The sequence below is a fragment of the Balaenoptera acutorostrata genome, chromosome 1, assembly GCF_949987535.1.
Source record: "Balaenoptera acutorostrata chromosome 1, mBalAcu1.1, whole genome shotgun sequence".
Classification (NCBI taxonomy): domain Eukaryota; kingdom Metazoa; phylum Chordata; class Mammalia; order Artiodactyla; family Balaenopteridae; genus Balaenoptera; species Balaenoptera acutorostrata.
Genome location: NC_080064.1, coordinates 169562558 through 169588119, shown reverse-complemented (window position 1 = coordinate 169588119; position 25562 = coordinate 169562558). Strand labels below are relative to the sequence as shown.

The following is a 25562-nucleotide window of genomic DNA, read 5'->3' as shown; positions in this document are numbered from 1 at the left end:
CAAGTGGCTTCTCTGAGTTCCAGTTTCCTTATTTTTAAAGTGGGTATTATAATATGGATTGATGTGAGAATTAAATGAGTGAATGTATAGAAAAGTATTCATTTATTATTCAACATATATTTACTGAGTCCCTATGAGGTGTGAGCTCCTTCTGAGTGTTGAAATACAGCAGTGAAAGGCTTCTGTCCTTATGGAACTTGTATTTTAGAAAGAAGAGACAGACAGTATACAAGCAAACAGATAAATAGATATAATTTCACATAGTAATAAGTGCTATGAAGTAATTAAAACAGGATGAGGTAATAAAATGTGCTATAAATTAAAAATAGGATGATGTATTAGAGAAGGAGGGGTGATTAGGTGGGATGGAACAGTTTAAACATTCTGGTCAGGGAAAGTTTCTCTGGAGGTAATTTTTGAGTTAAGATCTTTAAGATTAGGAGACAGCCATGTGATGAACTGGGGGAGAGCAAATATGAAGGCCCTATGAAGAGAAGGGGTTTGTGTGTTGGAGAAAAGCGAAAAAAAACAATGTAGCTGTGAGGAGAGTGGTATAAGATCAAGTCAGAAAGGTCAGCAGGGGCCAAATTATGTGGAGCCTTGTAGGTCATGAAAGTGAGTTTAGATTATCAGTGCACTGGGGAGCCACTGGACGGTCTTAAGCAGAGGAAATGCATGCTGTGGTTTCCACTTTTAAAAGATTGTTCTGGCTGCCGTGAGGAGAATGGGTCGAGGTGGTTGGTAAGAGCAGCAGCCGAATGACTACCTGAGGGCTATGGCAGCAGTCCAGGCAAGAATGGTGGTCAGAGAATGATGGTGGGAGCAGGAGTATAGTAATAATTATTATTATTGTTACGGGCTGAATTGTGTTCCCCCACAAGTTATGTCTCCAGTGCCCAGCACCTCAGGATATAATCTTATTTGGAGATAAGGTCTTTAAAGAAGTGGTTAAGTTAAAATGAGTGCATTAGGGCAGGCCCTAATCTAATCTGATTTGTGGGCTTTCAAGAAGAAATTTAACACAGAGAGATGCCAGGGATGCAGGCACACAGAGGAAAGACCATGTGAGGACACAGAAAGAGGACAGGTATGTGCGAGGCAAGGAGAGAGGCCTCAGAGGAAACTAAACCAGCCAGCACCTTGATCTTGGACTTCACACCTCCAGAACTGTGAGAAAATAAATTTCTGTTCTTTAAGCCACCCAGTCATGGTATTTTGTTATGGCAGCTCTAGTAAACTAATACAGTTATGAAAATGATGACGATGATGATGATGATGTTGGTGATGGTGATTTTTTTTTAAAAATAAATTTATTTATTTATTTATTTTTGGCTGCATTGGGTCTTTGCTGCCGCGTGCGGGCTTTCTCTAGTTGTGGTGAGCGGGGGCTACTCTTCGTTGTGGCGCGTGGGCTTCTCATTGCGGTGGCTTCTCTTGTTGCAGAGCACGGGCTCTAGGTGTGCAGGCTTCAGTAGTTGTGGCACATGGGCTCAGTAGTCATGGCTCGCGGGCTCTAGAGCGCAGGCTCAGTAGTTGTGGTGCAAGGGCTTAGTTGCTTCGTGGCATGTGGGATCTTCCCGGACCAGGGCTCAAACCTGTGTCCCCTGAATTGGCAGGCGGATTCTTAACCACTGCGCCACCAGGGAAGTCTGTGATTTCTTGATAGTATTTATCACTGCCTAAAATTATCTCATACTTATTTGTGTGTGTGTGTGTGTGTGTGTGTGTGTGTGTGTGTGTGTGTGTGTACTTTCTCCTACCTGATTGTAAGTTCCATGGTTAGATCAGGGACCTAGTCTGTTTAATTCATGACAGTAACCACAGTGCTTAGGGCAGTGTCTGAGCCATAGCAGATGTAAAAGTAAAGATGTCATTAACTTATTTATTTATTGTATCTCTCTCTCTAATGTCCAGTATGTTATAGAGCCTTTTTTTTTTATGAATACGCAGTAGATCCAGAGTTCCTCATTTGGAGGCTGTGAACTGTAGCTAATAGGAAAATATAAGAAATAACAGAAGGTTTTCAGAAAGCATATTTGAGCAGTGGAAAAATGATCCTCACTTATTATAGGGAACTTTGGAGAAACAGGCCTTTTCTTTTTTTTCTTTTTTTTGGCCGTGCTGTGTAGCACACAGGATCTTAGTTCCCGACCAGGGATCGAACCTGCGCCCCATGAAGTGGAAGCTCAGAGTCTTTTTTTTTTTTTAAACTTATCATTATTATTTTATTTTATTTATTTATTTATTTTTTGGCTGTGCTGGGTCTTCGGTTCGTGCGAGGGCTTTCTCTAGTTGCGGCAAGTGGGGGCCACTCTTCATCGCGGTGCGGGGACCGCTCTTCATCGCGGTGCGCGGGCCTTTCACTATCGCGGCCCCTCCCGTTGCGGGGCACAGGCTCCAGACGCGCAGGCTCAGCAGCTGTGGCTCACGGGCCCAGCTGCTCCGTGGCATGTGGGATCTTCCCAGACCAGGGCTCGAACCCGTGTCTCCTGCATTAGCAGGCAGATTCTCAACCACTGCGCCACCAGGGAAGCCCCTTTTTTTTTTTTTAATTCAAGTATTTTATTCACAGCAAAGTGATTCAGTTATACATATATACATTCTTTTTCGTATTCTTTTCTTTTTTTTTTTTTTTTTTTCGTATTCTTTTCTATTATGGTTTATCATAGGATATTGAGTATAGTTCCCTGTGCTGTATAGTAGGACCTTGTTGTTTATCCATTCTACATATAACAGTTTGCATCCGCTAATCCCAAACTCCCAATCCATTCCTCCTCCACCCCCCTCCGCCTTGGCAACCACAAGTCTGTTCTCTATGTCTGTGAATCTGTTTCATAGATAAGTTCATTTGTGTCATATTTTAGATTCCACATATAAGTGATATCATATGGTATTTGTCTTTCTGACTCACTTTGCTTACTATGATAATCTCCGAGTCCATCCGTGTTGCTGCAAATGGCATTATTTCATTCTTTTTATGACTGAGTAGTATTCTGTTGTATAAATGTATCACATCTTCTTTATCCATTCATCTGTTGTTGGACGTTTAGGTTGTTCCCATGTCTTGGCTATTGTGAATAGTGCTGCGCGAAGTCTTAACCACTGGACTGCCAGGGAAGTCCCGAGGCCTTTCTTTGAACAGAGTAGTTCTGTTACATAAGGAGATGAGGCATTATTTCAGCTTCATGTCATGGCTTTGCCAAAATAAGCTTAGTCTGTGAAAAAATGCCTTCCACAAGGCCAAGGTCTTTGTTTTGTTTTCTGTTCTACCTGACACATAGTAGTGTTCAAAAATATTTATTGAATAAATAAAAATCATTTTCAAATCCTACTTTGTTCCTTCTTATACATTTTTGAATTGCTTTAAACATTTTCTCATACTTAGCCTAGTGTCAGCTGTTTCATAGAGGAGGTACAATATTTTGCCTATTCTTTTCTCCCTTAGAATTGCAGTTATCCTGAATCAGGTTTTCACCTTGTGGTCTTTTTGACCTTAGGCTGCCCGTAAGCTGAAGACTCACAACCTCGCTCAATGCCACTGGCTCCACCTTGTGTCAGGAACATGATACTGCACTCACCAAAACGCAGCCTACCAAGAGCCAGCCTGCCCCTGGCCAAACATTTTAAGTGGTCCAATTGCCGTATGTAAATTAAATGATGATGCCACTGTTGGACAACCTTATTGTGACTCATTTGTTGTGGAATGATTTCACCTCCATATCTACTACTCTGTGTGTAGTGCAGCTATGGAAACAAATTCTTAACCAAAGTTAAACCAGTGTTTAACCAAAAAGGCTTTTGGAGTTAGTTTGCAGTTCTTATCAATGTAAGAGAAATCTACTCTGATAAAAGAAATGTCTCTGCAGATTTTAAGGACTTTATTTTTTATAAATGTATTTATTTATTTTTTCAGCTGCGTTGGGTCTTCGTTGCTGTGCACGGGCTTTCTCTAGTTGTGGCGAGAGGGGGCTACTCTTCATTGTGGTGCGTGGGCTTCTCATTGCAGTGGCTTCTCTTGTTGTGGAGCACGGGGCTCTAGGCACATGGTCTTCAGTAGTCGTGGCTTGCGGGCTCTAGAGTGCAGGCTCAGTAGTTTCGGTGCACGGGCTTAGTTGCTCCGCGGCATGTGGGATCTTCCCGGACCAGGGCTCGGACCCGTGTCCCCTGCCTTGGCAGGTGGATTCTTAACCACTGCGCCACCAGGGAAGTCCCTCATGGAATTTAAAAAAAATTACCAACACCTCAATATTGGTAGGGCTTTCAGAGAAAATGAAAATCAGTTGTTTCACTTCAAGTCCTTAAAATCGGACTTCCCTGATAAAAGTCAATGAAATTGATTTAAAAGGAAGAAAAATTTTTTTCCAAAGGAAAAAGTTTTTTTTCTTTTTACATAGGTTGTATTCGTTTCTGGTTTGTGTATATGGTAGAACACTAAGTGAGTTGGTCCTAACCACGCTGGTTGTTCAGGAGATGCACCTGTCTAGAGATGGCAGGGCAGAAGTCACTTGACCTGTTGAATGACGTGGCTGGGACTCACAGGATCAGTGGTGTGCTGGAGTGAACTCATGTTGACTTGTACCAGCTCACAAGAACCGATGAGTAAGTTTTCAGGAATGCTGCAAGCCACTGTCAAAACCTAACTTACAAAAAATAAGTTATAGGGCTTCCCTGGTGGCGCAGTGGTTGAGAGTCTGCCTGCCAATGCAGGGGACACGGGTTCAAGCCCTGGTCTGGGAAGATCCCACATGCCGCGGAGCAGCTGGGCCCGTGAGCCACAACTACTGAGCCTGCGCGTCTGGAGCTTGTTCTCCGCAACAAGAGAGGCCGCGATGGTGAGAGGCCCGCGCGCTGCGATGAAGAGTGGCCCCCACTTGCTGCAACTGGAGAAAGTCCTCGCACGGAGACGAGGACCCAACACAGCCATAAATTAATTAATTAATTAATTTTTTTTAAAAAGATGCCTTGCTTATAAAAAAATAATAATAAGTTATATAAACTTACAAGTAAATGACACTTAAAGCAAATGTGCTCGCGTGGGCAGCACTTAGGCTAAAACTGCAGTGGTACAGAGAAGTTAGTGTGGCCCCTGCACGAGGGTGGCACACAGACTTATAAAGCATTCTATACTTTTCCAAGCTGTTCTATGTAAAATGTAAAATAAGTATTGTTATTACCAGTGAAAAATAACAAAATTAACAAATACTCAAAACTTACCACTTCCTAATTACTCTACTATGTTTTTGTCTTATTTATGCTCTGGAGATGACTTATGTCTCCTGTATGGTGAGGATACCATGTGATGGTGTGCTATTGTGCATCTCTTCCCAGCTCCGCCTTGAGTGACGTCAGATTGGCATCTTTAAACTGCCCAATAGAGATACAAATGCTCCTGATCAGGGCTTTTCCTCCTGAGGAACCAGTTGACCACATGCACACTCCTGTACACAAATGAGTTTGTTTATGCCTTCTCTCTCTCTCTCTACTCTTCCAAAAGCCTAACAGAAAGACTTCAGAAGAAATTATTAAAATTTAAAAACTGTTTTAATTTTACTTTACTACTTTGACGTCAATATGTTTTTTAAATAGTTTTTTTTTTTTTGTAAAGCTATTCTCAGTTAAAAGGCAACATGGGTTCCTGAAGTGGCCTTTATCCAGTGGTTTGTATGCCATCAGGGGCAGCCCGTGATTTCACAATAATTACTAAGAACTCTCTCTTTTTTTTTTTTTAATTTTTATTTATTTATTTATTTTTTATTTATTTATGGCTGTGTTGGGTCTTCGTTTCTGTGCGAGGGCTTTCCCCAGTTGTGGCAAGTGGGGACCACTCCTCATCGCGGTGCGCAGGCCTCTCACTATCGCGGCCTCTCCCGTTGCGGAGCACAGGCTCCAGACGCGCAGGCTCAGTAATTGTGGCTCACGGGCCTAGTTGCTCTGCGGCATGTGGGATCTTCCCAGACCAGGGCTCGAACCCGTGTCCCCTGCATTGGCAGGCAGATTCTCAATCACTGCGCCACCAGGGAAGCCCTAAATAGTTTTTTTAAAGGTGACTTTAATAATTTTAAGTACTTTAATAATTTTAATAATACTAAAATAATTTTAAAAGGTTACTTTAACATAATTTTCAATCAATTCACTTGATTCAAAATCTCATTCAGTAGAAGTTAAATAGGTTAATCAGCCTTAATATTACATATAATTCTATCAATTACTTTCTTATTTCATATTTTTATTTCATTTTCTAGTTCCTGTCTACTATCTTATTTCCTCTTACTTCTGAACTTCTTTCTTTTATTTTCATTAAGCTTTGACATTTCTATTCCTTGTCTCCTAAAACTATATTTTCACCTCTTTCAGTGTTTTCTTACGTTTTCCTTTTTAGATCTCTTCCTTTTCACACCTCTCTCTTCCTAAAAAATTAATGACCTGGTCTTTTTCTGGCCTCTATTCTTTCTTGCATTTCTCCTTTTTTCTTAGCTCACCTTTAGGAGCCTTACAACACATGGGGCTGAATGTTCACAATATGGTTTTCTTCAGAATGGCCAGGGTCTCTGTCCCACCCAGATCCATCTTGAGTTCTTCAGAGCCCACCTGACCCCTTCTGCTGCGTCCCGTGTTCTTGGCACTAGGATTATAACGTGAGAGGAGCCCAGGGGATCATTTGGTCTTTGGTGCCTCAGGACCTGCGAGAAAAAGAGAAGCTCCGAGTTACCTTTGCTTCTGCTGTCATTGCCGTTTACTGTCCTCTTGAGAACTCTATTTAGGAACCCAGTAGGCCTCTTGAAATATGATACCTCATCCGGTATCATTTGAAGAAAGAGCACACAAGAGAGGAAGGGGCTATGAGTATTTAAACATCACTCTCTTCTCCACCTCACTTGCCTTTGCATTATTTTCTTCTCCGTCGCCCTCTCTGTGGCTTTTACAGGGCAGTGCAGTAAACCAATGGCCACAGAAAGCCACCTCCCGTTGAGCTGCCTTATGGGTCAGAGGCTGATCTGACTGTTCCGCTGGGATGTGCTACTCATCTTTAGAGAGCTTGAGCCCAGAACTTGTTAGAGTCACTCACAAGGGGCAGGACAGGAATAAAGACACAGACGTAGAGAATGGACTTGAGGACACGGGAAGGGGTAAGCTGGGACGATGTGAGAGAGTGGCATGGACATATATACACTACCAGTGTAAAATAGATAGCTAGTGGGAAGCAGCCGCATAGCACAGGGAGATCAGCTCGGTGCTTTGTGACCACCTAGAGGGGTGGGATAGGGAGGGTGGGAGGGAGACCCAAGAGGGAGGGGATATGGGGATATATGTATACATATAGCTGACTCACTTTGGTATACAGCAGAAACTAACACAACATTGTAAAGCAGTTATACTCTAATAAAGATGTTAAAAAAAAAACCAAAAACAGCCCTTTTCCTGCAGCAGCAGGAACAGTTCCCCGTGCTGCCTTCTCATTGTTTGGTCGAGGGATGAAAAGGGCTCCATCCGTTTCATACGGTTTTCTTTTACCTGAAAGAATGGTAGACTGGTATCCAGCTTCACCTCTACTTGGACTTCATGAAACAGAATACTTTAGATCTATCATCTTGCTAAGTTTTCAATATTAAATTCTAAAATACTGAGGAAAAATGTTGTAACTAATATATTTTATTGTGAAACTGAGGGCGAAGACATCCTTAATGTCATAATGGCTTTTCAAGCCAAAATGGTAAAAATAGTATAACATGAAAGAACAAATTGTTTTATGAATAGTTTATACAAGGCAGAATTTCTTACTACTTTGGTTTTGATTATGAGAATGAAATGAAGTTTAAAAAACTTCAGGCTTATGGACGAATAGTAAATGGTACACTGAACCCTTGTGTACTTTCGCTTAGATTCGCCAATTTTTAACATTTTGCCACACTTGCTTTTGATTGTGTGCACTTTCTCCATATATATGTACATACATATTAATATATATGTACATGTATATATTTATATGTATGTATTTATGCATTTTATTATTATTTTCATTTTGCTGGGCTCTTTGAGAGTAAGTTGTAGGCACTGGGACCTTTTCCCTTAAATACTCCAGTGTGTATCCTCTGAGAACAAGAACATTCTCTTTTATAAGCCACAGGTTTTGTGTGTCTGTGTTTTTAAAAATAATCTTAGAGTCAGACCACTTGGGAGAACTCTAAGAAGCCATTTGGCTCCTTCCCCTGCTTCTTCCAGGTGAATTCCTAAACAGTACAAAATTGATATTTTCCAGGAGTGATGAACACAGATTCCTACATAGACCGGGCCTGTAATATAAGTGTGTGAATCAGAAGTGTAGGACAGTTCTCATGATACTTATGTATGTCCCCTCCAAACAAAGAAGCAAACCAATGCTATGCTAAACAAAACCTTATCTGAGGGCCACATTTGTTCTTTGGGTCATCAGTTTGTGATCCCTGGATCTATCTTCAAGGCTCTCATAGGGTGGCATATCCACAGCTTTCTTTAGAAGCACCTTGTTATAGTCAAGAAGTTCTCCTTTAAACCTAACTAAATGCTCAGTTGAGATTTATGAGAGACAGCAGTGCGCAGTGGTTAAGAGTATAGATTCTAGCTTGTGTATGTCTGAATCCCATTTCCACTATTTACTAGGATCTTGGGAAATTTACCTGATGTTTCTGTGGTTCCGTTTTCCTCATTTGTAAAACAATAGTACCTACCACACAGAGCTATTGTGAGGAGATATTTTTTCTCACATCTGTACAAATCATGATCGTGGTATAAGGGAGGTGAGTGAGATGTGAAGTCTGTTCTTTCTAGGAGTTTTAGAGGAGATGTCCATTCCTAAGCCAGAAAGCTAATTCATCTAGTTTTCTCACATGGTGAGAGATTTTGTTTCTGTTCTCATCCCCATTCTCTACTTAGCCCTCTTGTCAGACTTCTCCACAGCTGCCGAGATTTCCCTAGTCCTGAGGAAGTCGTTGCTTTAACATATTGGCAAGTTCTTTAACACCTTTGGGATTTAATTTCTTCATCTGTAAAATGGAGATAATGGTAGTACCTACCTCAGAGGGTGATGCGGATTAAATGAGTTAATATATGCCCTGTGCTAGAATGTGCCTGGCACAGAGGAAGTGCTGTGGAGCTATGCCATTAGGTGTGACGTGCATTCTCTTCAGTAGGCATCCTCCTCAACTGTGTATTCTGTACTTGCGGTCTGGACTTTCTCACCACTAGCACTCTTGGGGGCGGGGGGGGGGCAGTTCTCTTCCTCTCTCCTGTGTAAGTGCTGTTATTAAGATACCAGTGGTCTTCTTTTTGTCCAAATCTAAGATACTTCTTATTCTCTTAGCCTTCTGTAATATTTTTAACAGTAGAGATCATCTTGCAAATAAGGGTACTGGGCAGGGGACACTTAAGGGGGCTGTAGGAAGAAGAGAGGGTCAGATGAAGATAAGGAAGGGAACATGGGAGTGAGAGAGAGACATGGACTGATTGATGGGTTGAGACCCAGTGGTGGCAGGATTTTGCAGAGGGGTTAGGTGTGGAGTGGATGAGTGGGAAATGGAATCGACAGTTACAAGATAAGTAATTTAGAAGAAGTATTGTGATAGCAAAAGGAAGCTGAGAAATAGAATGGTTGGAGGTGGTAGGGCACCTATCAGAAATTTTTTCAGGATAAGGAAGATATGTGAATGTTTTACAGCAAAAGAGGAAGCAACTAATAAAGGAAAAGAGTGAAGATGGTGAGAGAGGCAGGTGCGTCAAGAATAAGAGCCAAGACTGGAACTAAGAAAAACTGAGAGGGGTTAGCTTTATTAGGAGGAGCACTTTTTATTCCTCCAAGGTTGAGACTGTAAGGAAGGGGGTATGTACATACTTCTAAAGTGGTGTGAGGGAAGTGCCTGGAAAGGTGGTGGTATGAACTGAATGTTTGAGTCCTTCTCAAATTCATATTCATATGTTGAGGCGCAAACCCCCAATGTGATGGCATTTGGAGGTGGGGCCTTTGGGAGGTGATTGGGTTTAGATGAGGTCATGCGAGTGGAGCCCCCATGATGGGATCAGGGCCCCCAGAAGAAGAGGGAGACCAGAGCCTGCTCTCCTCTCCTCCCACCCTGTGAGGACACAGCAAGAAGGTGGTTGTCTGCAAGCCTGGAAGAGGGCTGTCACCAGACCCCGAATCCACTGGTGCCTTGATCTCAGACTTCAAGCCTCCAGAACTATGAGCCGTAAACGTTCGTGGTTTAGGCCACCTAGTCTGTGGTGTGTTGTTAGAGCAGCCTGAGCTGACTGAGCAGGTGGTCGGAGGGCTGGTGACGGCGCCAGCCTTAGCAGTTGTCGTCTGTTCAGTGAAGGAGGTGACAGCGTTTTGTGCTGAGATTAAGGGAGTCAGTGCTTTGGAGCTTGAGGCAAGAGAGGCTTCAAAAGAGCTGTCTTGGGAGGCGTTTTCTGGGGAATCAACAGGAGATGAAAGAAAGGATTGTCAGGTGGCGTCCAGGACGCTTGATGCTGGATGGCATGAAGTTGTAGTGGGCCATGGTTGATTTGTTTTGTTTTTTGTTAATTATTTTCTTCCAGCAGTGCTTTGCAGGAACAAGAAAGTGAAAGTTAGAGCTGCTCAGGGTTCTGGATCATTAGAGCAGGCAGGATGGAAGTTAAGGGGCCCAGAATCCAGGATGGTGGTAATGGCAATTTTGAATGGTTGACTATAGAATATTGAACAACCATATGTGTAGATTAATTAATTGCTAAGCACAGCTGCGTGAGTGAGCCCAGGGGAAACCAGTGGAGGAACCGTCCAGCCAGCCCACAGAATTATGAAAAATAAGAACTCACTGTTGTTTAAGCCCCTACGTTTGGGGCAGCATGTGACCCAGCAACGGAAACCTGCAATGCTCGGCCTTGTGTTGGACAGCTGCAGCCGGAAGCCTGGGGCCAAGGGAGCCGGTGCAGTAGGAGGTCAGGCCCTCAGGGAGTGGAGCAGGAGAAGAATGGAGAGGGGTTCTGGAGGGGCACCCAGAGAATATGCAGTAGAGCAGGTGAAGCACAGGCTTTAGAGTGTGAGAGCGAGGGCCGGGCTCGCCGTCTGGAAAATGGGTGCCTGGAGAGGCAGGTCGTGGTGGTGAGTGGCAGATGAGAGCCCGTGCCTCCCCATTCACTCTTGGCAGCGGACCTTGCCTTTCCACACAGAGGCGAGGCGGGCCTTCATATCCCGCTCCCAACCACAAGCTAGGCTTACAGATATGAAGTGCATGAGAGCCTAGAGGAAAAAGATGTGTCACATTTCTGTATTTTTCTAAATCTCATCAAATTCCATTTTCCCATGTGCCAAGACCAGGCAAAGTTCAACATTAGCAGTTCGTCGGCCCCTCCTCCTCCGCTCTCATATTGTACTGGGATCCCAAGGCTAATGCAGTCTTTAGGAGAAACAAGGACAAGGAAAATCACTGTGCTGCTGAGATGTCGAGGCCGGAAGGCGGGGGTAGCATCACCTTCCTCTGTGCCAAGTTCAGCCGAAGGGATCCCGACCACAGCTTCCAGAGCCCCGGAGCACAGAGGACGAGGTTAGCTTTCCACAGGAGGCAGCGTGGGTGAGCTAGCAGACCTGTTGTTTGTGTACAGGCGAGCTCTTGAGTTTTGTATTGTTCTTTAGGCCACTGTGGACTCATCAGCCGCAGGGTCTTTGCCCTTTTCTCTTAGATCATCAGGCCTTTGTGTTTCAGGACTAGAGAGAAAGAAGTTTCTTGATGCTTAGAGGACATCATTAAGCTTTGTTTTCTGTGGTCTGCATAGGCAAAGTGTGACAATCTAGCTAGATGCACTCAGAAGAACAGAAGATGGTGATAGGTTCTTCAAAGGGAAGTAGAAAGAGGGATAGAGTAAAATTTTCTAAGACTGCAAGGAGGATCCTGCCACCCTCTCACAGGTAGCAACTTGCTGGTGGCAGGATCTCAGATCGGATGGCTGTGTGGACACAGCACTAAGCGCCTGGCCCAGCCCTTCCCACCTCCTCTGGAAGCCCACCTGCTCAGTTGACGGTGCCCTCCTCAGCCTTCTACTTTGCATTGGCTCATTCCCATTGGTATTAAAACATGGTCACCTCTTTCTGGTCTTAAATTAACAAAAAAAAAATCTTCCTTGACGCCATGTCCCCCTCCAGACATCTCTTCTTCCCCTTCACTTTATAGATCCATCTACCTCAACCCAGTGCAATCTGATTTCTCCCCCACTTTCAAGTGAAACATCCTTGATCAAAAATCAGAACTGATTTCCTTCTTTACTAAATCCAGTGGACATTTCTCAGAACTTGTCTTACTCGACCTCTCAGCAGCATTTGACACCAAAGATGACTCAATCTTTCCATCTCTTTCCTTAGCTTCCATGACACCGTGTCCTGAATTTCTGCTTAACCCCTGGCTCCTCTTCCCTGTGTCTAGCACAGGTACTAGACCATTGTGTCAGTGTAGGTACCCTGAGCTCTTCCTGGCTCGTCATCTCTTCCAGCCGGGATACTCTTCTTGGAGGAGCTCTTCTGCTCCCATGGCTTTGTTACCAGATCTGTGTTTCCAGCCCAGATTTTCCCCTGTGCATCCTTATACATGTCAAGTCTATGGTTTGCTTTTATCCCCCTTGAAAGCTAGTAAGTTAGTCTGTTACTGTTTCATAGATGTTGGCAGAAGACATGAGACCTGGGTCAGCGACAAAGGACTTCATTTAAGTGTGGTTGAGGGACTTCCCTGGTGGTCCAGTGTTTAAGACTCCACGCTTCCACTGCAGGGGGCATGGGTTCAACCCCTGGTTGGGGAACTAAAATCCCACATGCTGCCAGGTGCGGCCAATAAATAAAGAAATAAGGTTGAAAGTTTCTCAGAGCAGCACAAGGAGGGGATTGATTATGTTGCTGACACAGCACAATGTAATTCTGATTTTCTCTTTATGTACTGTACTTGTCTTTGCAAAGTGTGAATCATGATGGCAGCTATTGCCTAGAAAAGTACCATCAAAAGGAGTATTACACATATAATTTAAAATTTTCTAGTAACCATATTTTAAAGAAGTAAAAGAAAGGGCATTTTAACAATATGTTTTATTTAACTGATATGTCTAAAATATTATGATTTCAACATGTAATCAATTTAAAATTATTAATGAGATATTTTACATTTTTTTCACACTAAGTTTTTGAAGTCCGTGTATATTTTTTACTTAGAGCCCATTTCAGTCTGGATTAGTCACATTGCCAGAGCCCCATAGCCAGATGGAGGTAGTAGCTACGGTACTGCGCAGCTCAGGCCTGAAATTTCTCTTTTTCCCCATCCCACCTCCCTGAGATTTCTAACCTGCAAGGGCGTTCAGGCCTTTCCCTCCTCCCTTCCCTACCCTCCCTTTGTTTCTGTGAGTTAAGGAAGCCTTTATTCTTGTCCTGCTGAGTCTGGAGTAGAAGCAGTTCTCTGATTCGAAGAACAGAAGGCCTAGAAGGTTACGGAGGGGATAAATCTGTGAATACTTCTCAAATTATATTTTTTGTCCCTGCCTCATTAACTGTTTGTTCTAATGTATGCAATAGCCCCGTCTGATGTTACAAGAACGTTACTACATTGGTGTTAGCCAGTTTCATAGGTCATCTTTAGGGGCTTCTTGAGAGAAAATATAATCTCATAAAATATTTTTAGTGTCTAGTAGTAGCATCATGTTCAGATCCTGCCTCAATGAGGGCTGTGGGCATGAAAAGCAGTGCAGAGGTGTTGAGCCTAAGGTGCTCAGGGAGGTGTGAAATAGAGTTGGCGTGAAGACCTTACATGTTTAGCTGGCCTTCAGATCAATCAGTGAACGTCGAGAATCCTGTCTTCCACAGTTACTGACTTTAGGTTTTTCTCTTAAGTTGATACTCATCCTGCAGCCTCCTTAAGTGAAGAACTTAAAAATTCTTATTTAAAATATTTTCTCAGTAAAATAGAGAGTAAATATAACACCACCAATATTAGCCAGAATGGTAAAGAAGCTAAATGTTCTAGTTAAGTGAATATTTGTGAAATTAACATTCAAAATGTCACAACTTTTTAATCATTTTAAGTGGAAATATTTAACAATCTATTATAAATCCTCTGTCTCAGCACCCAGGGAGTACTGAATATAATTTCTACTTTCCTTAGGCCATTTGTTGAATTGAATTAAATTACCATGGGGCGGGGTGGGGAGTAGCTGATATTTACTGGGTGGCTGCTCTGCCGAAAGCTGTGCGTATGTTACGATGGCTCTTTGCCCTTAGACTGCTCCCAGTCTAGTTGTGAGTATTTCAAGGGAGATACTGGGTTTTACCTACCAGGCAGGATTATGTGCACAGGGATTAACCTGCCCAGTCTAGCAAATTGCAGGGCTGGAGTTTGAACCCTAGCAGTCTGCCACTAAAGCTCATGCTTTTAGGTTCTCTGCCACTAATGTAGACTTCACCACATTACAAATTATCATCCCCATTTTACAGATGTGGAAACTGAGGCTCAAAAGAATTAACAAACACTTAAAGCCAGTTAGTAAGTGGCTGACCTTTCTTTTTCTTATTTCTCCCTCCTTTCTTTTCCTTTTCTAGAACTTTTTGATTTTGGCCCAGGCAGGGCTTGCACTTGCCAGTCAACACAAACACTTCTTTCTTCTCTCTTGGATTCACTTGTCTGCCTTTTCCTTTCCTCAGAAAGTATCTTCCATCCTCTTGAGGCAATATTTATTGTATGCCTTTGTTTGCTCTGCTACATCTGCTCTGAAATAATTTAGAGAAATATAGCACTTGTCTTTTCAGAGTTTATATTCTAAAGCAATTGACTGCTTTTTTCCCCAGAGAGATCGGAACAATTATCAGGTCATTAGGATGCTGCCCTAGTGAAGGAGAGCTACATGATCTGATTGCAGAGGTAAGTAGGGCTAAGAAAGTTCCATTCAGCAGACTGTCTGCACGACTCCATGTTCTTGTAATTAAAAAAAAAAAAAATCCTTACCTGAAGTGAAAAATGCCCTAAACTACCAAATGTGCTCAGTGAAGACATTAGGACAGCTATATGAATTAGCAAATCAACAGGATCTGCAAGAATTAATATCAGATCTTGAAGAAATGTTTATGACCAGGTAATGCAATGGATCAAGTAAGGACCTCACTTTAGATATTACACACTTTATAATTAGTTGAAGAAAGGCTGGTAGACACAGGGGACTGACTATATGCAGAGGGAATATTGACAGGTGAAGTAATATAGTAAATAACGTCAGTTCAAAGGGGATAGAAGCAGTAGAGACTACAGAATATATTTGGGGAATTATAACTAACTTTCAGAAGCAGTAGTAAATAAAATAATAACTACCTTGACATTGAATTTTGAAAATGCTTATTTGTAATAGTGTAGATGAATTGCTGGAGGGAATTATCTCATAAAGCAGTGATGAACAGCCCAAGACCAGAGAGCTTCATGCCCTGTTTGGTTTTCCAGAAAAGTGTCCAATGTGATTTCAAGTACAGCTTTCAGTTCAACAAGGCAGAGGCCTGAAGGGGAAAAAAAACTATCTGGGCAACCACCAGGAGAAGAATCTTTTCAGAATTGCTTATCTAGGTATGTGGGTTTTGGTGGAGGCCAGGGATCAACAAAGAGGGTAAGGAGAAAGGCAAGGAAGTGTAATTTTATTTATCTCCTTCTTCCTTGCACCCAGCACAGTACTTGCTTGTTCAGTGTTACACAGAAGAGAAGGAGTTGTGACTCTGGGTGAGTCGCTTAACCTCTGTGAATATCAGTTTCTCCATAATGACACCTACTTCAGAGTTTGCTTCAAAGATAAATGAAATAATATATAAGAAGACATGTTTTGAATCCTAAAGCACATGGAAGATTAGAAAGATGGCTCTGTTGCTCCATGTTAACATTTTGATAACTAAAAAGAAGTACCAATTTTTCATTAGCATTTAAAAGTATTCAGTAAAGCAGGAAATTGTTTTTTCATTTTGGGATCCAGTAAAGGTATTATTACTGAGCAGAGGGGGAAAAAAAATCTGTTTTCCTTCATTGGTCCTCACTGTTTTAAAAAAAAGGTTTTGATCACTCCCGTAAAGTGATTATCATCAAAGCTAGAATTTGTGTTAGGGAGAGGAAAGTTGGCACTGTGGAAGACCTAGGAACTGGAAGATGAATTTACAGTGAAATCATAATTATTGTGTGTAATTGAGTAGAGTAAGGGAGCAGTAATGAAAATGTCTCTCAAAGTCAGTAGAAGAGAAACTTTAGAGCCTAATTCTTTTATGGTTTGCTTGTATGTTTTAATCTGTAGCAGGGATCAGCAAACCACAACCCCTGGGCCAAAGCCCCTGGGCCACAACCCCTGGACCAGTCCACCACCTGTTTTTGTAAATAAAGTTTTATTGGAACACAGCTAGATTCATTTACTTACATATTATCTATGGCTGTTTACTTACTACAAGAATGGAGTTAAGAGACCATATGGTTTGCAAAGCTTAAAGGATCTGGCCCTTTACAGAAAAAGTTTGCCAACTCCTGATCTATAGGTTTCTCTGGCAAAGTAGAGCAAATACCACATCTAGTGTCAAGAGATCTAGGTTCAAATCCCATAGCTACCACTTAGGGCCATGTCGCCTTTGATGAGCCACTTAATCTTTCAAAGCGTGGCTCCACATCTGCAAAAGGAATGCATCAATACCATAGTGTTTTTATGAGGATTAAATTTAATAACTGTGAGGAATCAGCTGTTACTTTGTGGGCCCTCAGTGCATATTTGGGTTTGCTTGCTCTGTAGGTGGCTCTCTACCAAAATGCCCCCATGGGTTTGGGCCGTTAACCACAGTAGGTGCTCAGGTCCCGATGTTTTATTTTGTCTTTACTGTTTTCTTAGGTACATTGACACAACTTTTGAAAATTACAGATATTTAGAACAGTTATGGACCAGTAGGGATCACTGAGCTGTCTAAGCCCATAAATGTTTTTCTGTACTTGGTCACAACACAGTTTATTCAGATTAAATTCTAGCCAGACGCTTAAAAAGCTTTGGGTGTGACTACCCTTTTTGAAGTTTCCCAAATAACTGAGAGGAAGAAAGCATGTAGATATTTGTATGATTCAAATACATTTAGAAACTCAAAGCTACATAATAGTAAACATCTAGGGGTAAGTGTCGTATTGCTAAATGCTCTGTCATAGTTTCAGAACTGAAACTGTTTCTGCCTCATTTGCTCTGAAATGAAATAATGACTATGCTTTAAAATTCTTCTGTAAAAAATTGAAATCTGTGTGTCGTTCTCTAGTTGTCATTTACTTGAATTTTAGTGTCGATGCATACTAACTTTCAGTCCTCCACTTCCTGGAGATCAACTTGAAATTTGATGTATCTCTTGAAATAGATCATTTAAAAAATCACTCAACATTGATCCCTCCACTTAATATTCTGTAGTTAGCCACTTGCCCCAAATAATCTCTGCCTGTGTGGAATATCCCAAAACCCAGCAACTGTGAGAAAGGTTAATAAAAATTTTGCCAACATACAGGTTACTAAACAATTCTTCCTTTAATATTAATTTAGAGCTATCTAGGATCTTCAGTGTGCAAGAGCTGGGAGGAGATAATGGCATTTTAGTACAAGTGGAAAGGATATTTAGAGGTCTACATCCCTTAAAGTTCAAACCTAAGTGGTATTATGGAGAATTTAAAGTAATTACAAAGGAGAACTAAAAGATGTTTGGAAAATAATACCAATGTTGGTGAGATTATTACATTGCACAGTGACTTTAAAAAAAGGTCAATTCGGGCTTCCCTGGTGGCTCAGTGGTTGAGAATCTGCCTGCTAATGCAGGGGACACGGGTTCGAGCCCTGGTCTGGGAAGATCCCACATGCCGCAGAGCAACTAGGCCCGTGAGCCACAACTACTGAGCTTGCACGTCTGGAGCCTGTGCTCCGCAACAAGAGAGGCCGCAACAATGAGAGGCCCGCGCATCGCGATGAAGAGTGGCCCCCGCTCGCCACAACTAGAGAAAGCCCTCGCACAGAAACGAAGACCCAACACAGCCATAAATAAATAAATAAATAAATAAATAATAATTAAAGGTGCTAATAATTTTTAAAAAAAGGTCAATTCATCAGGAAGTTTTAAAAATCATAAATGTCTATGTACCTAATAACAGAACTTTAGTATACAGGAAGCAGAAATGGATAGATTAGAGGGAAAAACAGACAATTCCACAGTCACAGAGGAAGATTTCAGTAACCCTCTCTAAGTAATTGATAGAACAGCTACATAAAATATCAGCAAAGATATAGAAGATACAAACAACACCATCAACCATTCTGACCTAATTGATATTTATAGAACACTACCCCCAACAACCACAAAACACATGTTCTTTCCAAGTGTACATGGGATGTTCATTAAGATTAAGTACTGGGCCATAAAACAAGTCATAACAGATTTTTAAAAATTAAAATCATACAGGATATGTTTTCTGATACCAAAAAAAAAAAAAAGAATTAAGTAGAGATCAACTGAGAATAATATCACTAGGAAATCCTCAAATACTTGGAATTAAGCAACATACTTTTTTTTTTTTAAGATTTTTTTAATGTGGACCACTTTTAAAGCAATACTGTGCTACAGTATTGCTTCTGTTTTATGTTTTGGTCCTTTGGCCCTGAGACATGTGGGATCCTAGCTCCCCGACCAGGGATCGAACCCGCATCCCCGGCATTGGAAGGTGAAGTCTTAACCACTGGACCACCAGGGAAGTCCCTAAGCAGCATACTTCTAAATAACTCACGAATCAAAGAAGAAATCACAAGGGGAATTAGAAAATATTTTTCCCTGAACAATAATGAAGATACAGTGTGTCAAACTTTGTGTCATGCAGGTAAAGCAGCACTTAGGGGACAGTTTACCACTTTAAGTGTTTATATTAGAAAAGACAAAAAGATCTAAAAGTAATTATCTAAATTCTCATCTTAAGAAACCAGAAAAAGAAGAGCAACGTAAACCCAGTATAAATAGAAGGAAGAAAATTATAAAGTGCAGAAATCAGTGAAATACAAGATGAACAGAGAAAATCACTGAAAGCAAAATACTGGTCTTTTCAAATACAACTGATAAACTTATAGCTAAGGACATCAAGATACAAATTACCAATGTCAAGATTAAAGGAAAGCACAGGGAGCTATACTCAATATCTTGTAATAACCTATAATGGAGAAGAATCTGAAAAAGTATATATATATATATATATATATATATATCTTTTCTATATACCTGAAACTAACACAACATTGTAAATCAACTATACTTCAATAAAAATTAAAAACTAATCTTTCAATTTAATTATGAAATTTCCCTTCTACCAATTCTTAATAGTATGAGATCTGTAGTCACTGATCCCTACTTCCTGAAGCAAAAGTTAAAGAGTAACTTCTGTGTAAAAAAAAAAAAAAAGATAAAGGAGGGGTTATCATTATCCTTCAAACATTTTAAGAGGATAATAAGGAAACATTATGAAAAACTTTATGCCAATAAATCTGGCAACTTAGATAACTGGACCAATTCCCTGACAGACAAAAATTACCAAAACTGACCCAAGAAAAACTGGAGAATTTGAATAGTCTCATATCAATTACCAAAATTAAATTTATAATTAAAAATTTCCCACAAAGAAAGCTAGAGATTCAGATGACTTCACTGGTGAATTCTCTCAAACATTTATGGAAGTAGTACCAATTCTATACAAAAATCTTTCTGAAAATATTATAGGAAAGAACACTTTTCCAACTCATTTTCTGAGGCTAGTATTACTCTGATACCAAAACCAGACAATCATTACAAGAAAAGAAAACTATAGACCTTATTAACATAGATGCAAAAAAATCCTTAATAAAATTTTACCAAGTCAATTTCAACAATATGTTAAAAAGGATAATACATCTTGAGCAGGTGGGGTTTATCCTAGAAATTTAAGGTTGGCTTAACATCAATCAATGTAATTTACATTAACAGGACAAAGTAGATAAACCGTATGATCATTTCAATAAATACAGAAAAAACACTGAAAAAATTCAACACCCATTGAAGATAAAAATATCCAGCAAACTAAGAATAAAAGGAAACTTCTCAACCTGGCTGAGGGCATCTGCAAAAAAACCTAAGGCTAACATCTTACTCTGTGGTGGAAGCTCAATGCTTTTTACCTAAAATCAGGAATGTCTGTGTTCATCACCCCTATTCATCATAGTACTTGAAGTCTTAGCCAGTGCAACAAGGCAAGAAACAATAAAAAATACACAGTTTGCAAAATAAGAAGTAAAACTGTCTTTATTTCAAACAACACGGTTGTTCATCTAGAAGATCCTAGGAAATTTACTAAAAGCCATTAGAACTAATATATGAATTTAGCCAGGTCACAGGCTACAAAGTCAACATAAAAAATTAATTATATTTCTATAAACTAGACATTAACAATTAGAAAAATGAAGTTAAGCAAGCAGTTCCATTTACAATAGCATAAAAAGTGAAATAATGAAATTTAACAAAGGCAAGACTTATACACTGAAAACAACAAACATTGTAGAGGGAAATTAAGATCTAAATAAATGCATAGATATACCTGTTTGTGAATTAGAAAGCTCAATATTTTTAAGACGGCAGTTCTTCTCAGATTGATTTATAGATTCAGTACATTTCCAGCCAAATCACAGCAAGCTTTTTTGAAGAAATTTACAAGCTGATTCTAAAATTTGAATGGAAAAGTGAAAGACCTAGAACAACCGAAATAATTTTGACAAGAAAGGGCAAAGTTGGACTTACTACACTACCTCATTGCAAGATTTACATGAAGCTGCAGTAATCAAGACAGTATTTTATTTGTACACATATTGTGTGGTATTGTGCACAGTGTGATATTGTGTACACTGGTCCGATTGCTGTGGTTAGGACTTCCAATATTATGTTGAATAAAAGTGGCAGGGGTAGGCATTCTTGTCTTGTTCCTGATCTTAGAAGAAATACTTTCAGCTTTTTACCATTGAGTATGATGTTGGCTGTGGGTTTGTCATATATGGCCTTTCTTATGTTGAGGTATATTCCCTCTATACCCATTTTATTGAAAGTTTGTATCATAAATGGATGTTGAATTTTGTCAAAAGCTTTTTCTGCATCTATTGAGATGATGATATGATTTTTATTCTTCAGTTTTTAAATGTGGTGTATCAAATTGCAAATTGATTGATTTGCAAATATTGAACCATCCTTGCATCCCTGGAATAAATCCCACTTGATCATGGTGTATGATCCTTTTAATGTATTGTTAATTTGGTTTGCTGACATTCTGTTGAGAATTTTTGCGTCTATGTTCATTAGTGATACTGGCCTGTAATTTTCTCTTTTTGTGGTGTCTTTGTCTGGTTATGGTATTAGGGTGATTCTGTCCTCATGGAATGTTCCTTTCTATTCAATTTTTTTGGAATAGTTTGAGAAGGATAAATGTTAACTCCTCTTTAAATGTTTTGTAGAATTCACCCATGAACCTTCTGATCCTGGACTTTTGTTTGTTGGGAGTTTTTAAATTACTGATTCGATTTCATTACTGGTAATTGGTCTGTTCATATTTTCTATTTCTTCCTGATTCAGTATTGGGAGATTGTATGTTTCTAGGTATTTATCCATTTTTTCTAGATTGTTTATTTTATTGGTGTAAAATTGTAATCTCTCATGATCATTTGTATTTCTGTGTGCAGTTGTAACTTCTCTTTCATTTCTGATTTTATTTATTTGGGCCCTCTCGTTTCTTCTTGATGAGTCTGGCTAAAGGTTTATCAATTTTGTTTATCTTTTCAAAGAACCAGCTTTTAGTTTCATTGATTTTTTTTTTTTTTTTTTTTTTAGTCTATTTCATTTATTTCTGCTCTGGTCTTTATGATTTCTTTCCTTCTACTAACTTGGGGTTTTGTTTGTTCTTCTTTCTCTAGTTGCTTTAGGTGTAAGGTTAGGTTGTTTATTTGAGATTTTTCTTGTTTCCTAAGGTAACCTTGTATCAGTATAAACTTACCTCTTAGAACTGCTTTTGCTGAGCCCATAGGTTTTGGATCATCTTCACTTTCATTTTTCTCTAGGTGTTTTTTTGTTTCCTCTTTGATTTCTTCAGTGATCCACTGGTTGTTTAGTAGCATATTGTTTAGCCTCCATATGTTTGTGTTTTTTTGCAGATTTTTTTCTTGTAATTGATTTCTAGCCTCATAGCATTGTGGTTGGAAAAGATGCTTGATATGATTTCAATTTTCGTAAATTTACCAAGGCTTGTTTTGTGGCCTAGCATGTGATCTATCCTGGAGAATGTTCCATGTGCCCTTGAAAAGAATGTATTCTGCTGCTTTTGGGTGGAAAGCTCTATAAATATCAATTAAGTCCATTTGGTCTTATGTGTTATTTAAGGTCTGTATTTCCTTATTGATTTTCTGTCTAGATGATCTGTCCATTGTTGAAAGTAGGGTGTTAATGTCCCCTACTATTGTATTACTGTTGATTTCTCTTTTTATGTCTGTTAATATTTGCTTTATATACTTAGGTGCTCCTGCGTTTGGTGAATATATATTTACAGTTGTTATATCTTCTTGTTGGGTTGATCCTTTTATCATTATATAATGTCCTTCTTTGTCTCTTGTTACAGTCTCTTCATTTTGCCTAATTCTCTTTGTTTATTTCTATGTATTAGGTAGGCCAGTTTTGTTTCCCAATCTTGGAGTAGTGGCCTTATGTAGGAGAGTCCCATGGGGCCCAGCAGCACACTCCCCTCTGGTCACCAGAGCTATATGCCCCCCTATGTGGGCTGTGTGTGCCCTTTTACTGTGGCAGGGCTGACTACTGTGGGCATGCTGGTAAGTGGGACTGGTCCCCAGCCTAGTTGGCTGCAAAGCCCTGCCTCCTGCAGTGGCTGTGGTGCTGCTGGAGGGTGGGGTAGGCTTCCTGTGTGGTTGGCTGAGCAGCCTGGTGAGGGAAGGCAACCGCTGCCGGCCCACTGGAGGGCAGGGCTTGATCCATCTGAGGCTGTCTGTATGGCCTGGGGAGGGACGTTAGGGAGGGGCTGCTGCCAGCTCACTGGTGGGTGGATAAGCCCCCAGCACGAATATGCTAGAGGGAGGATTCCAAATGGCACTTGCCGGTGCTGGTGTCATTGTGGTAGAAGAAGCTCCCAGAAATGGCTGCTGCCAGTGTCTTCATCCCTTGGAGGTCCAGCTGCTTCCTGCCTCTTTGAGAGGCTCTCCAAGATTAGCAGGTGGGTCTGACCCAGGCTTCTTTCAAACTACTGCCTCTGTGCTAGGATTCGGAGTGTGTGAGATTTTATGTGTGCCCTTTAAGAGTGGAGTCTCTGTTTCCTAAAGCCCTCCAGCTCTCTTATACACAAAGTCAGACATTCTGGGGGCTCATCTTCAGGGGTGCAGGACCCCTGAGCTAGGGAGCCCAACATGGGGCTTGAACCTTTTGCTCCTCGGGGGGAACCTCTGCAATTGTGAGTATCCTCCTGTTTGTGGGCTACCTACCTAGGGGTATGGGTTCTGGCAATACAGTGTCTCCAGCCCTCCTACCTGTCTTGTTATGGTTACTTCTTTATATCTTTAGTTGTGAAAAGTCTTTCCTGATAGTCTTCAAATAATTCTCACAGGGAGCTGCTTTGTAAGTAGTTGTAATTTTGGTGTGCCTGTGGGAAGGTGTGAGCTTAGGGTCTTCCTACTCTGCCATCTTGGCCACACCCCCAATCCATCACCTTAATATAATCCTTGTTAGTATTTCAGTGTGCTTCCTCCCATATTATTTTCCTGTACATGGTTTTAACATGACAGTAATCTTATAGTACAGTTCAGTATATACAATTTTGAACCTTGCTTTTTTCCCTAATTATATCACAACGATTTTCCATGTTATTACAAAAATTTCATTATTTAAAAAAATACATGCTGATTAAAATTGGACAAGAAAAAAGTAGGGGAGTGATCTCTCTTGTATCCATCACTCAAACACAACCAGAATATTTTACCTTTTTTACTCAATATTACATCAAGATGATTCTTCCATACTATTATCTAATTTTTAAAAAGTAACATTTTAAGAAGGAAATCCTGTGATGTACAGTAACATGAATGAAACTTGGAGATATTATGATTTGTGAAAATGCTAGTCACAAAAAAGACAAATACTTCATGATTCCACTTACATGAGGTATCTAAAGTAGTCAAACTCTTAGAAACAGAAAGTCTTCCCTGTGGTCCAGTGGCTAAGACTCCATGTTCCCAATGCAGGGGGCCCGGGTTCGATCCCTGGTCAAGGAACTAGATCCACATGTCGCAACTAAGTGTTCGTGTACCACAACTAAAGATCCCGCATGCCGCAACGAAGACCTGGCACAGTCAAATAAATTAATTAATTAAATAAATAAATATTTAAAAAACCCAGAAAGTCTGTTGTTGAAGATACATACAGAGTTTGAGTAAAATTGCTTCATAAAATATAAACACAGTGATATTTTTAAATTAACATGTTGTTATAAATGTGATTTTAAATATATCTATGGACCTAATAAAGTTTATATGGTATTTGCATATTTATTGTGCTAACCAAATCTTAACCAAATCTCAACCCAGGATAGAGCTTTTCCTCCAGTCTTATTGCAACACAATTTTAAACAATTGCTTTTGATATAAATGGGTAGGGGATTACCTTAGTGGTAATTGCTTCAATACTTACTGCCTCTGTCAAATAGGAGAGGGCTCTACTAGGAGTAGGGAGGGACACTCAGTGCCTCCGTGGAGAGAAAATGAAACTGAAGGGTGTGAAACAGTTAGTGTAGCTGGAGCCTCTTACCCTCCCCACCCCAACCCTGACCTGAGGATAAAATGGGGAAATTAATGGCTTGACAGCCACTGAACTCCCCCCATCGCTTCAAATTATAGAAACTTAGAGTTGGAAGGGACCTTACTGATTACATGGTTTAGCCACCTGTTGATTCTTAGACTCTCTGATAGCCCAGCCAAAAGATGATTCAGTCTTTTTTGATACTTCCAGTACTAAGAAAGAGACTTATAACCCAAAAGAAGTACATATCCCAGTGTTTACACAACGGTCTCTGGAATGTTTGGAGTAAATAATTTTTCTAAAGTAGGTAGCTTTAAGATTTTTTATTTGTAAAGATAATATAACTGGCAAATGCCAATGAATTTTTGTTATTATTTTATTCTATCCAAAGTAGAGAAATATTTTCTAAATTGTATTTGTGTTTTGGTTTTGAAACATGATTTATGTCCAAATTTGTATATGTGGTATTCAAGTCGAACTTGAAGTATCTCCTTATCTCCCTGTTTTTATATTTTTTACTATAAGTAGTTTTAAAAAATCATATGTGTATCTTATTTGGTGACCTGGAGCTATATGAAATGTAGGTGCTTTATAAACCATCTTAACTACTGGTATTATCTTGCTTTCTTGAAGCATGAAATAGTTCAGTTTATTGACTGATTGTATGTCACTGGGGAGAAATGAATTTTCACTGTGTTTTATTATACCTATC

At 40.2% G+C, this 25562-nt stretch overlaps 1 protein-coding gene and 1 non-coding gene across 4 annotated transcripts in view; both read left to right on the top strand.

Annotated features, from left to right (window-relative positions):
- The window catches only part of EFCAB2 (EF-hand calcium binding domain 2), a 120392-nt gene that overhangs the window by 84711 nt on the left and 10119 nt on the right, over window positions 1–25562 (top strand). For 2 of the 3 annotated variants that reach the window (XM_007167172.2, XM_007167170.3), the window contains exon 3: window positions 14822–14894. The exons of the other annotated variant lie outside the window; for it this stretch is intronic. In XM_007167172.2, coding sequence (XP_007167234.2) covers window positions 14822–14894 — 73 coding nt within the window. The remainder of the gene's footprint in view (window positions 1–14821; window positions 14895–25562) is intronic. 3 annotated transcript variants of the gene reach the window in all.
- On the top strand, window positions 5026–5131 carry LOC114235971 (U6 spliceosomal RNA). The gene has a single exon (XR_003622037.1). It is a non-coding gene; the product is annotated as a U6 spliceosomal RNA (small nuclear RNA).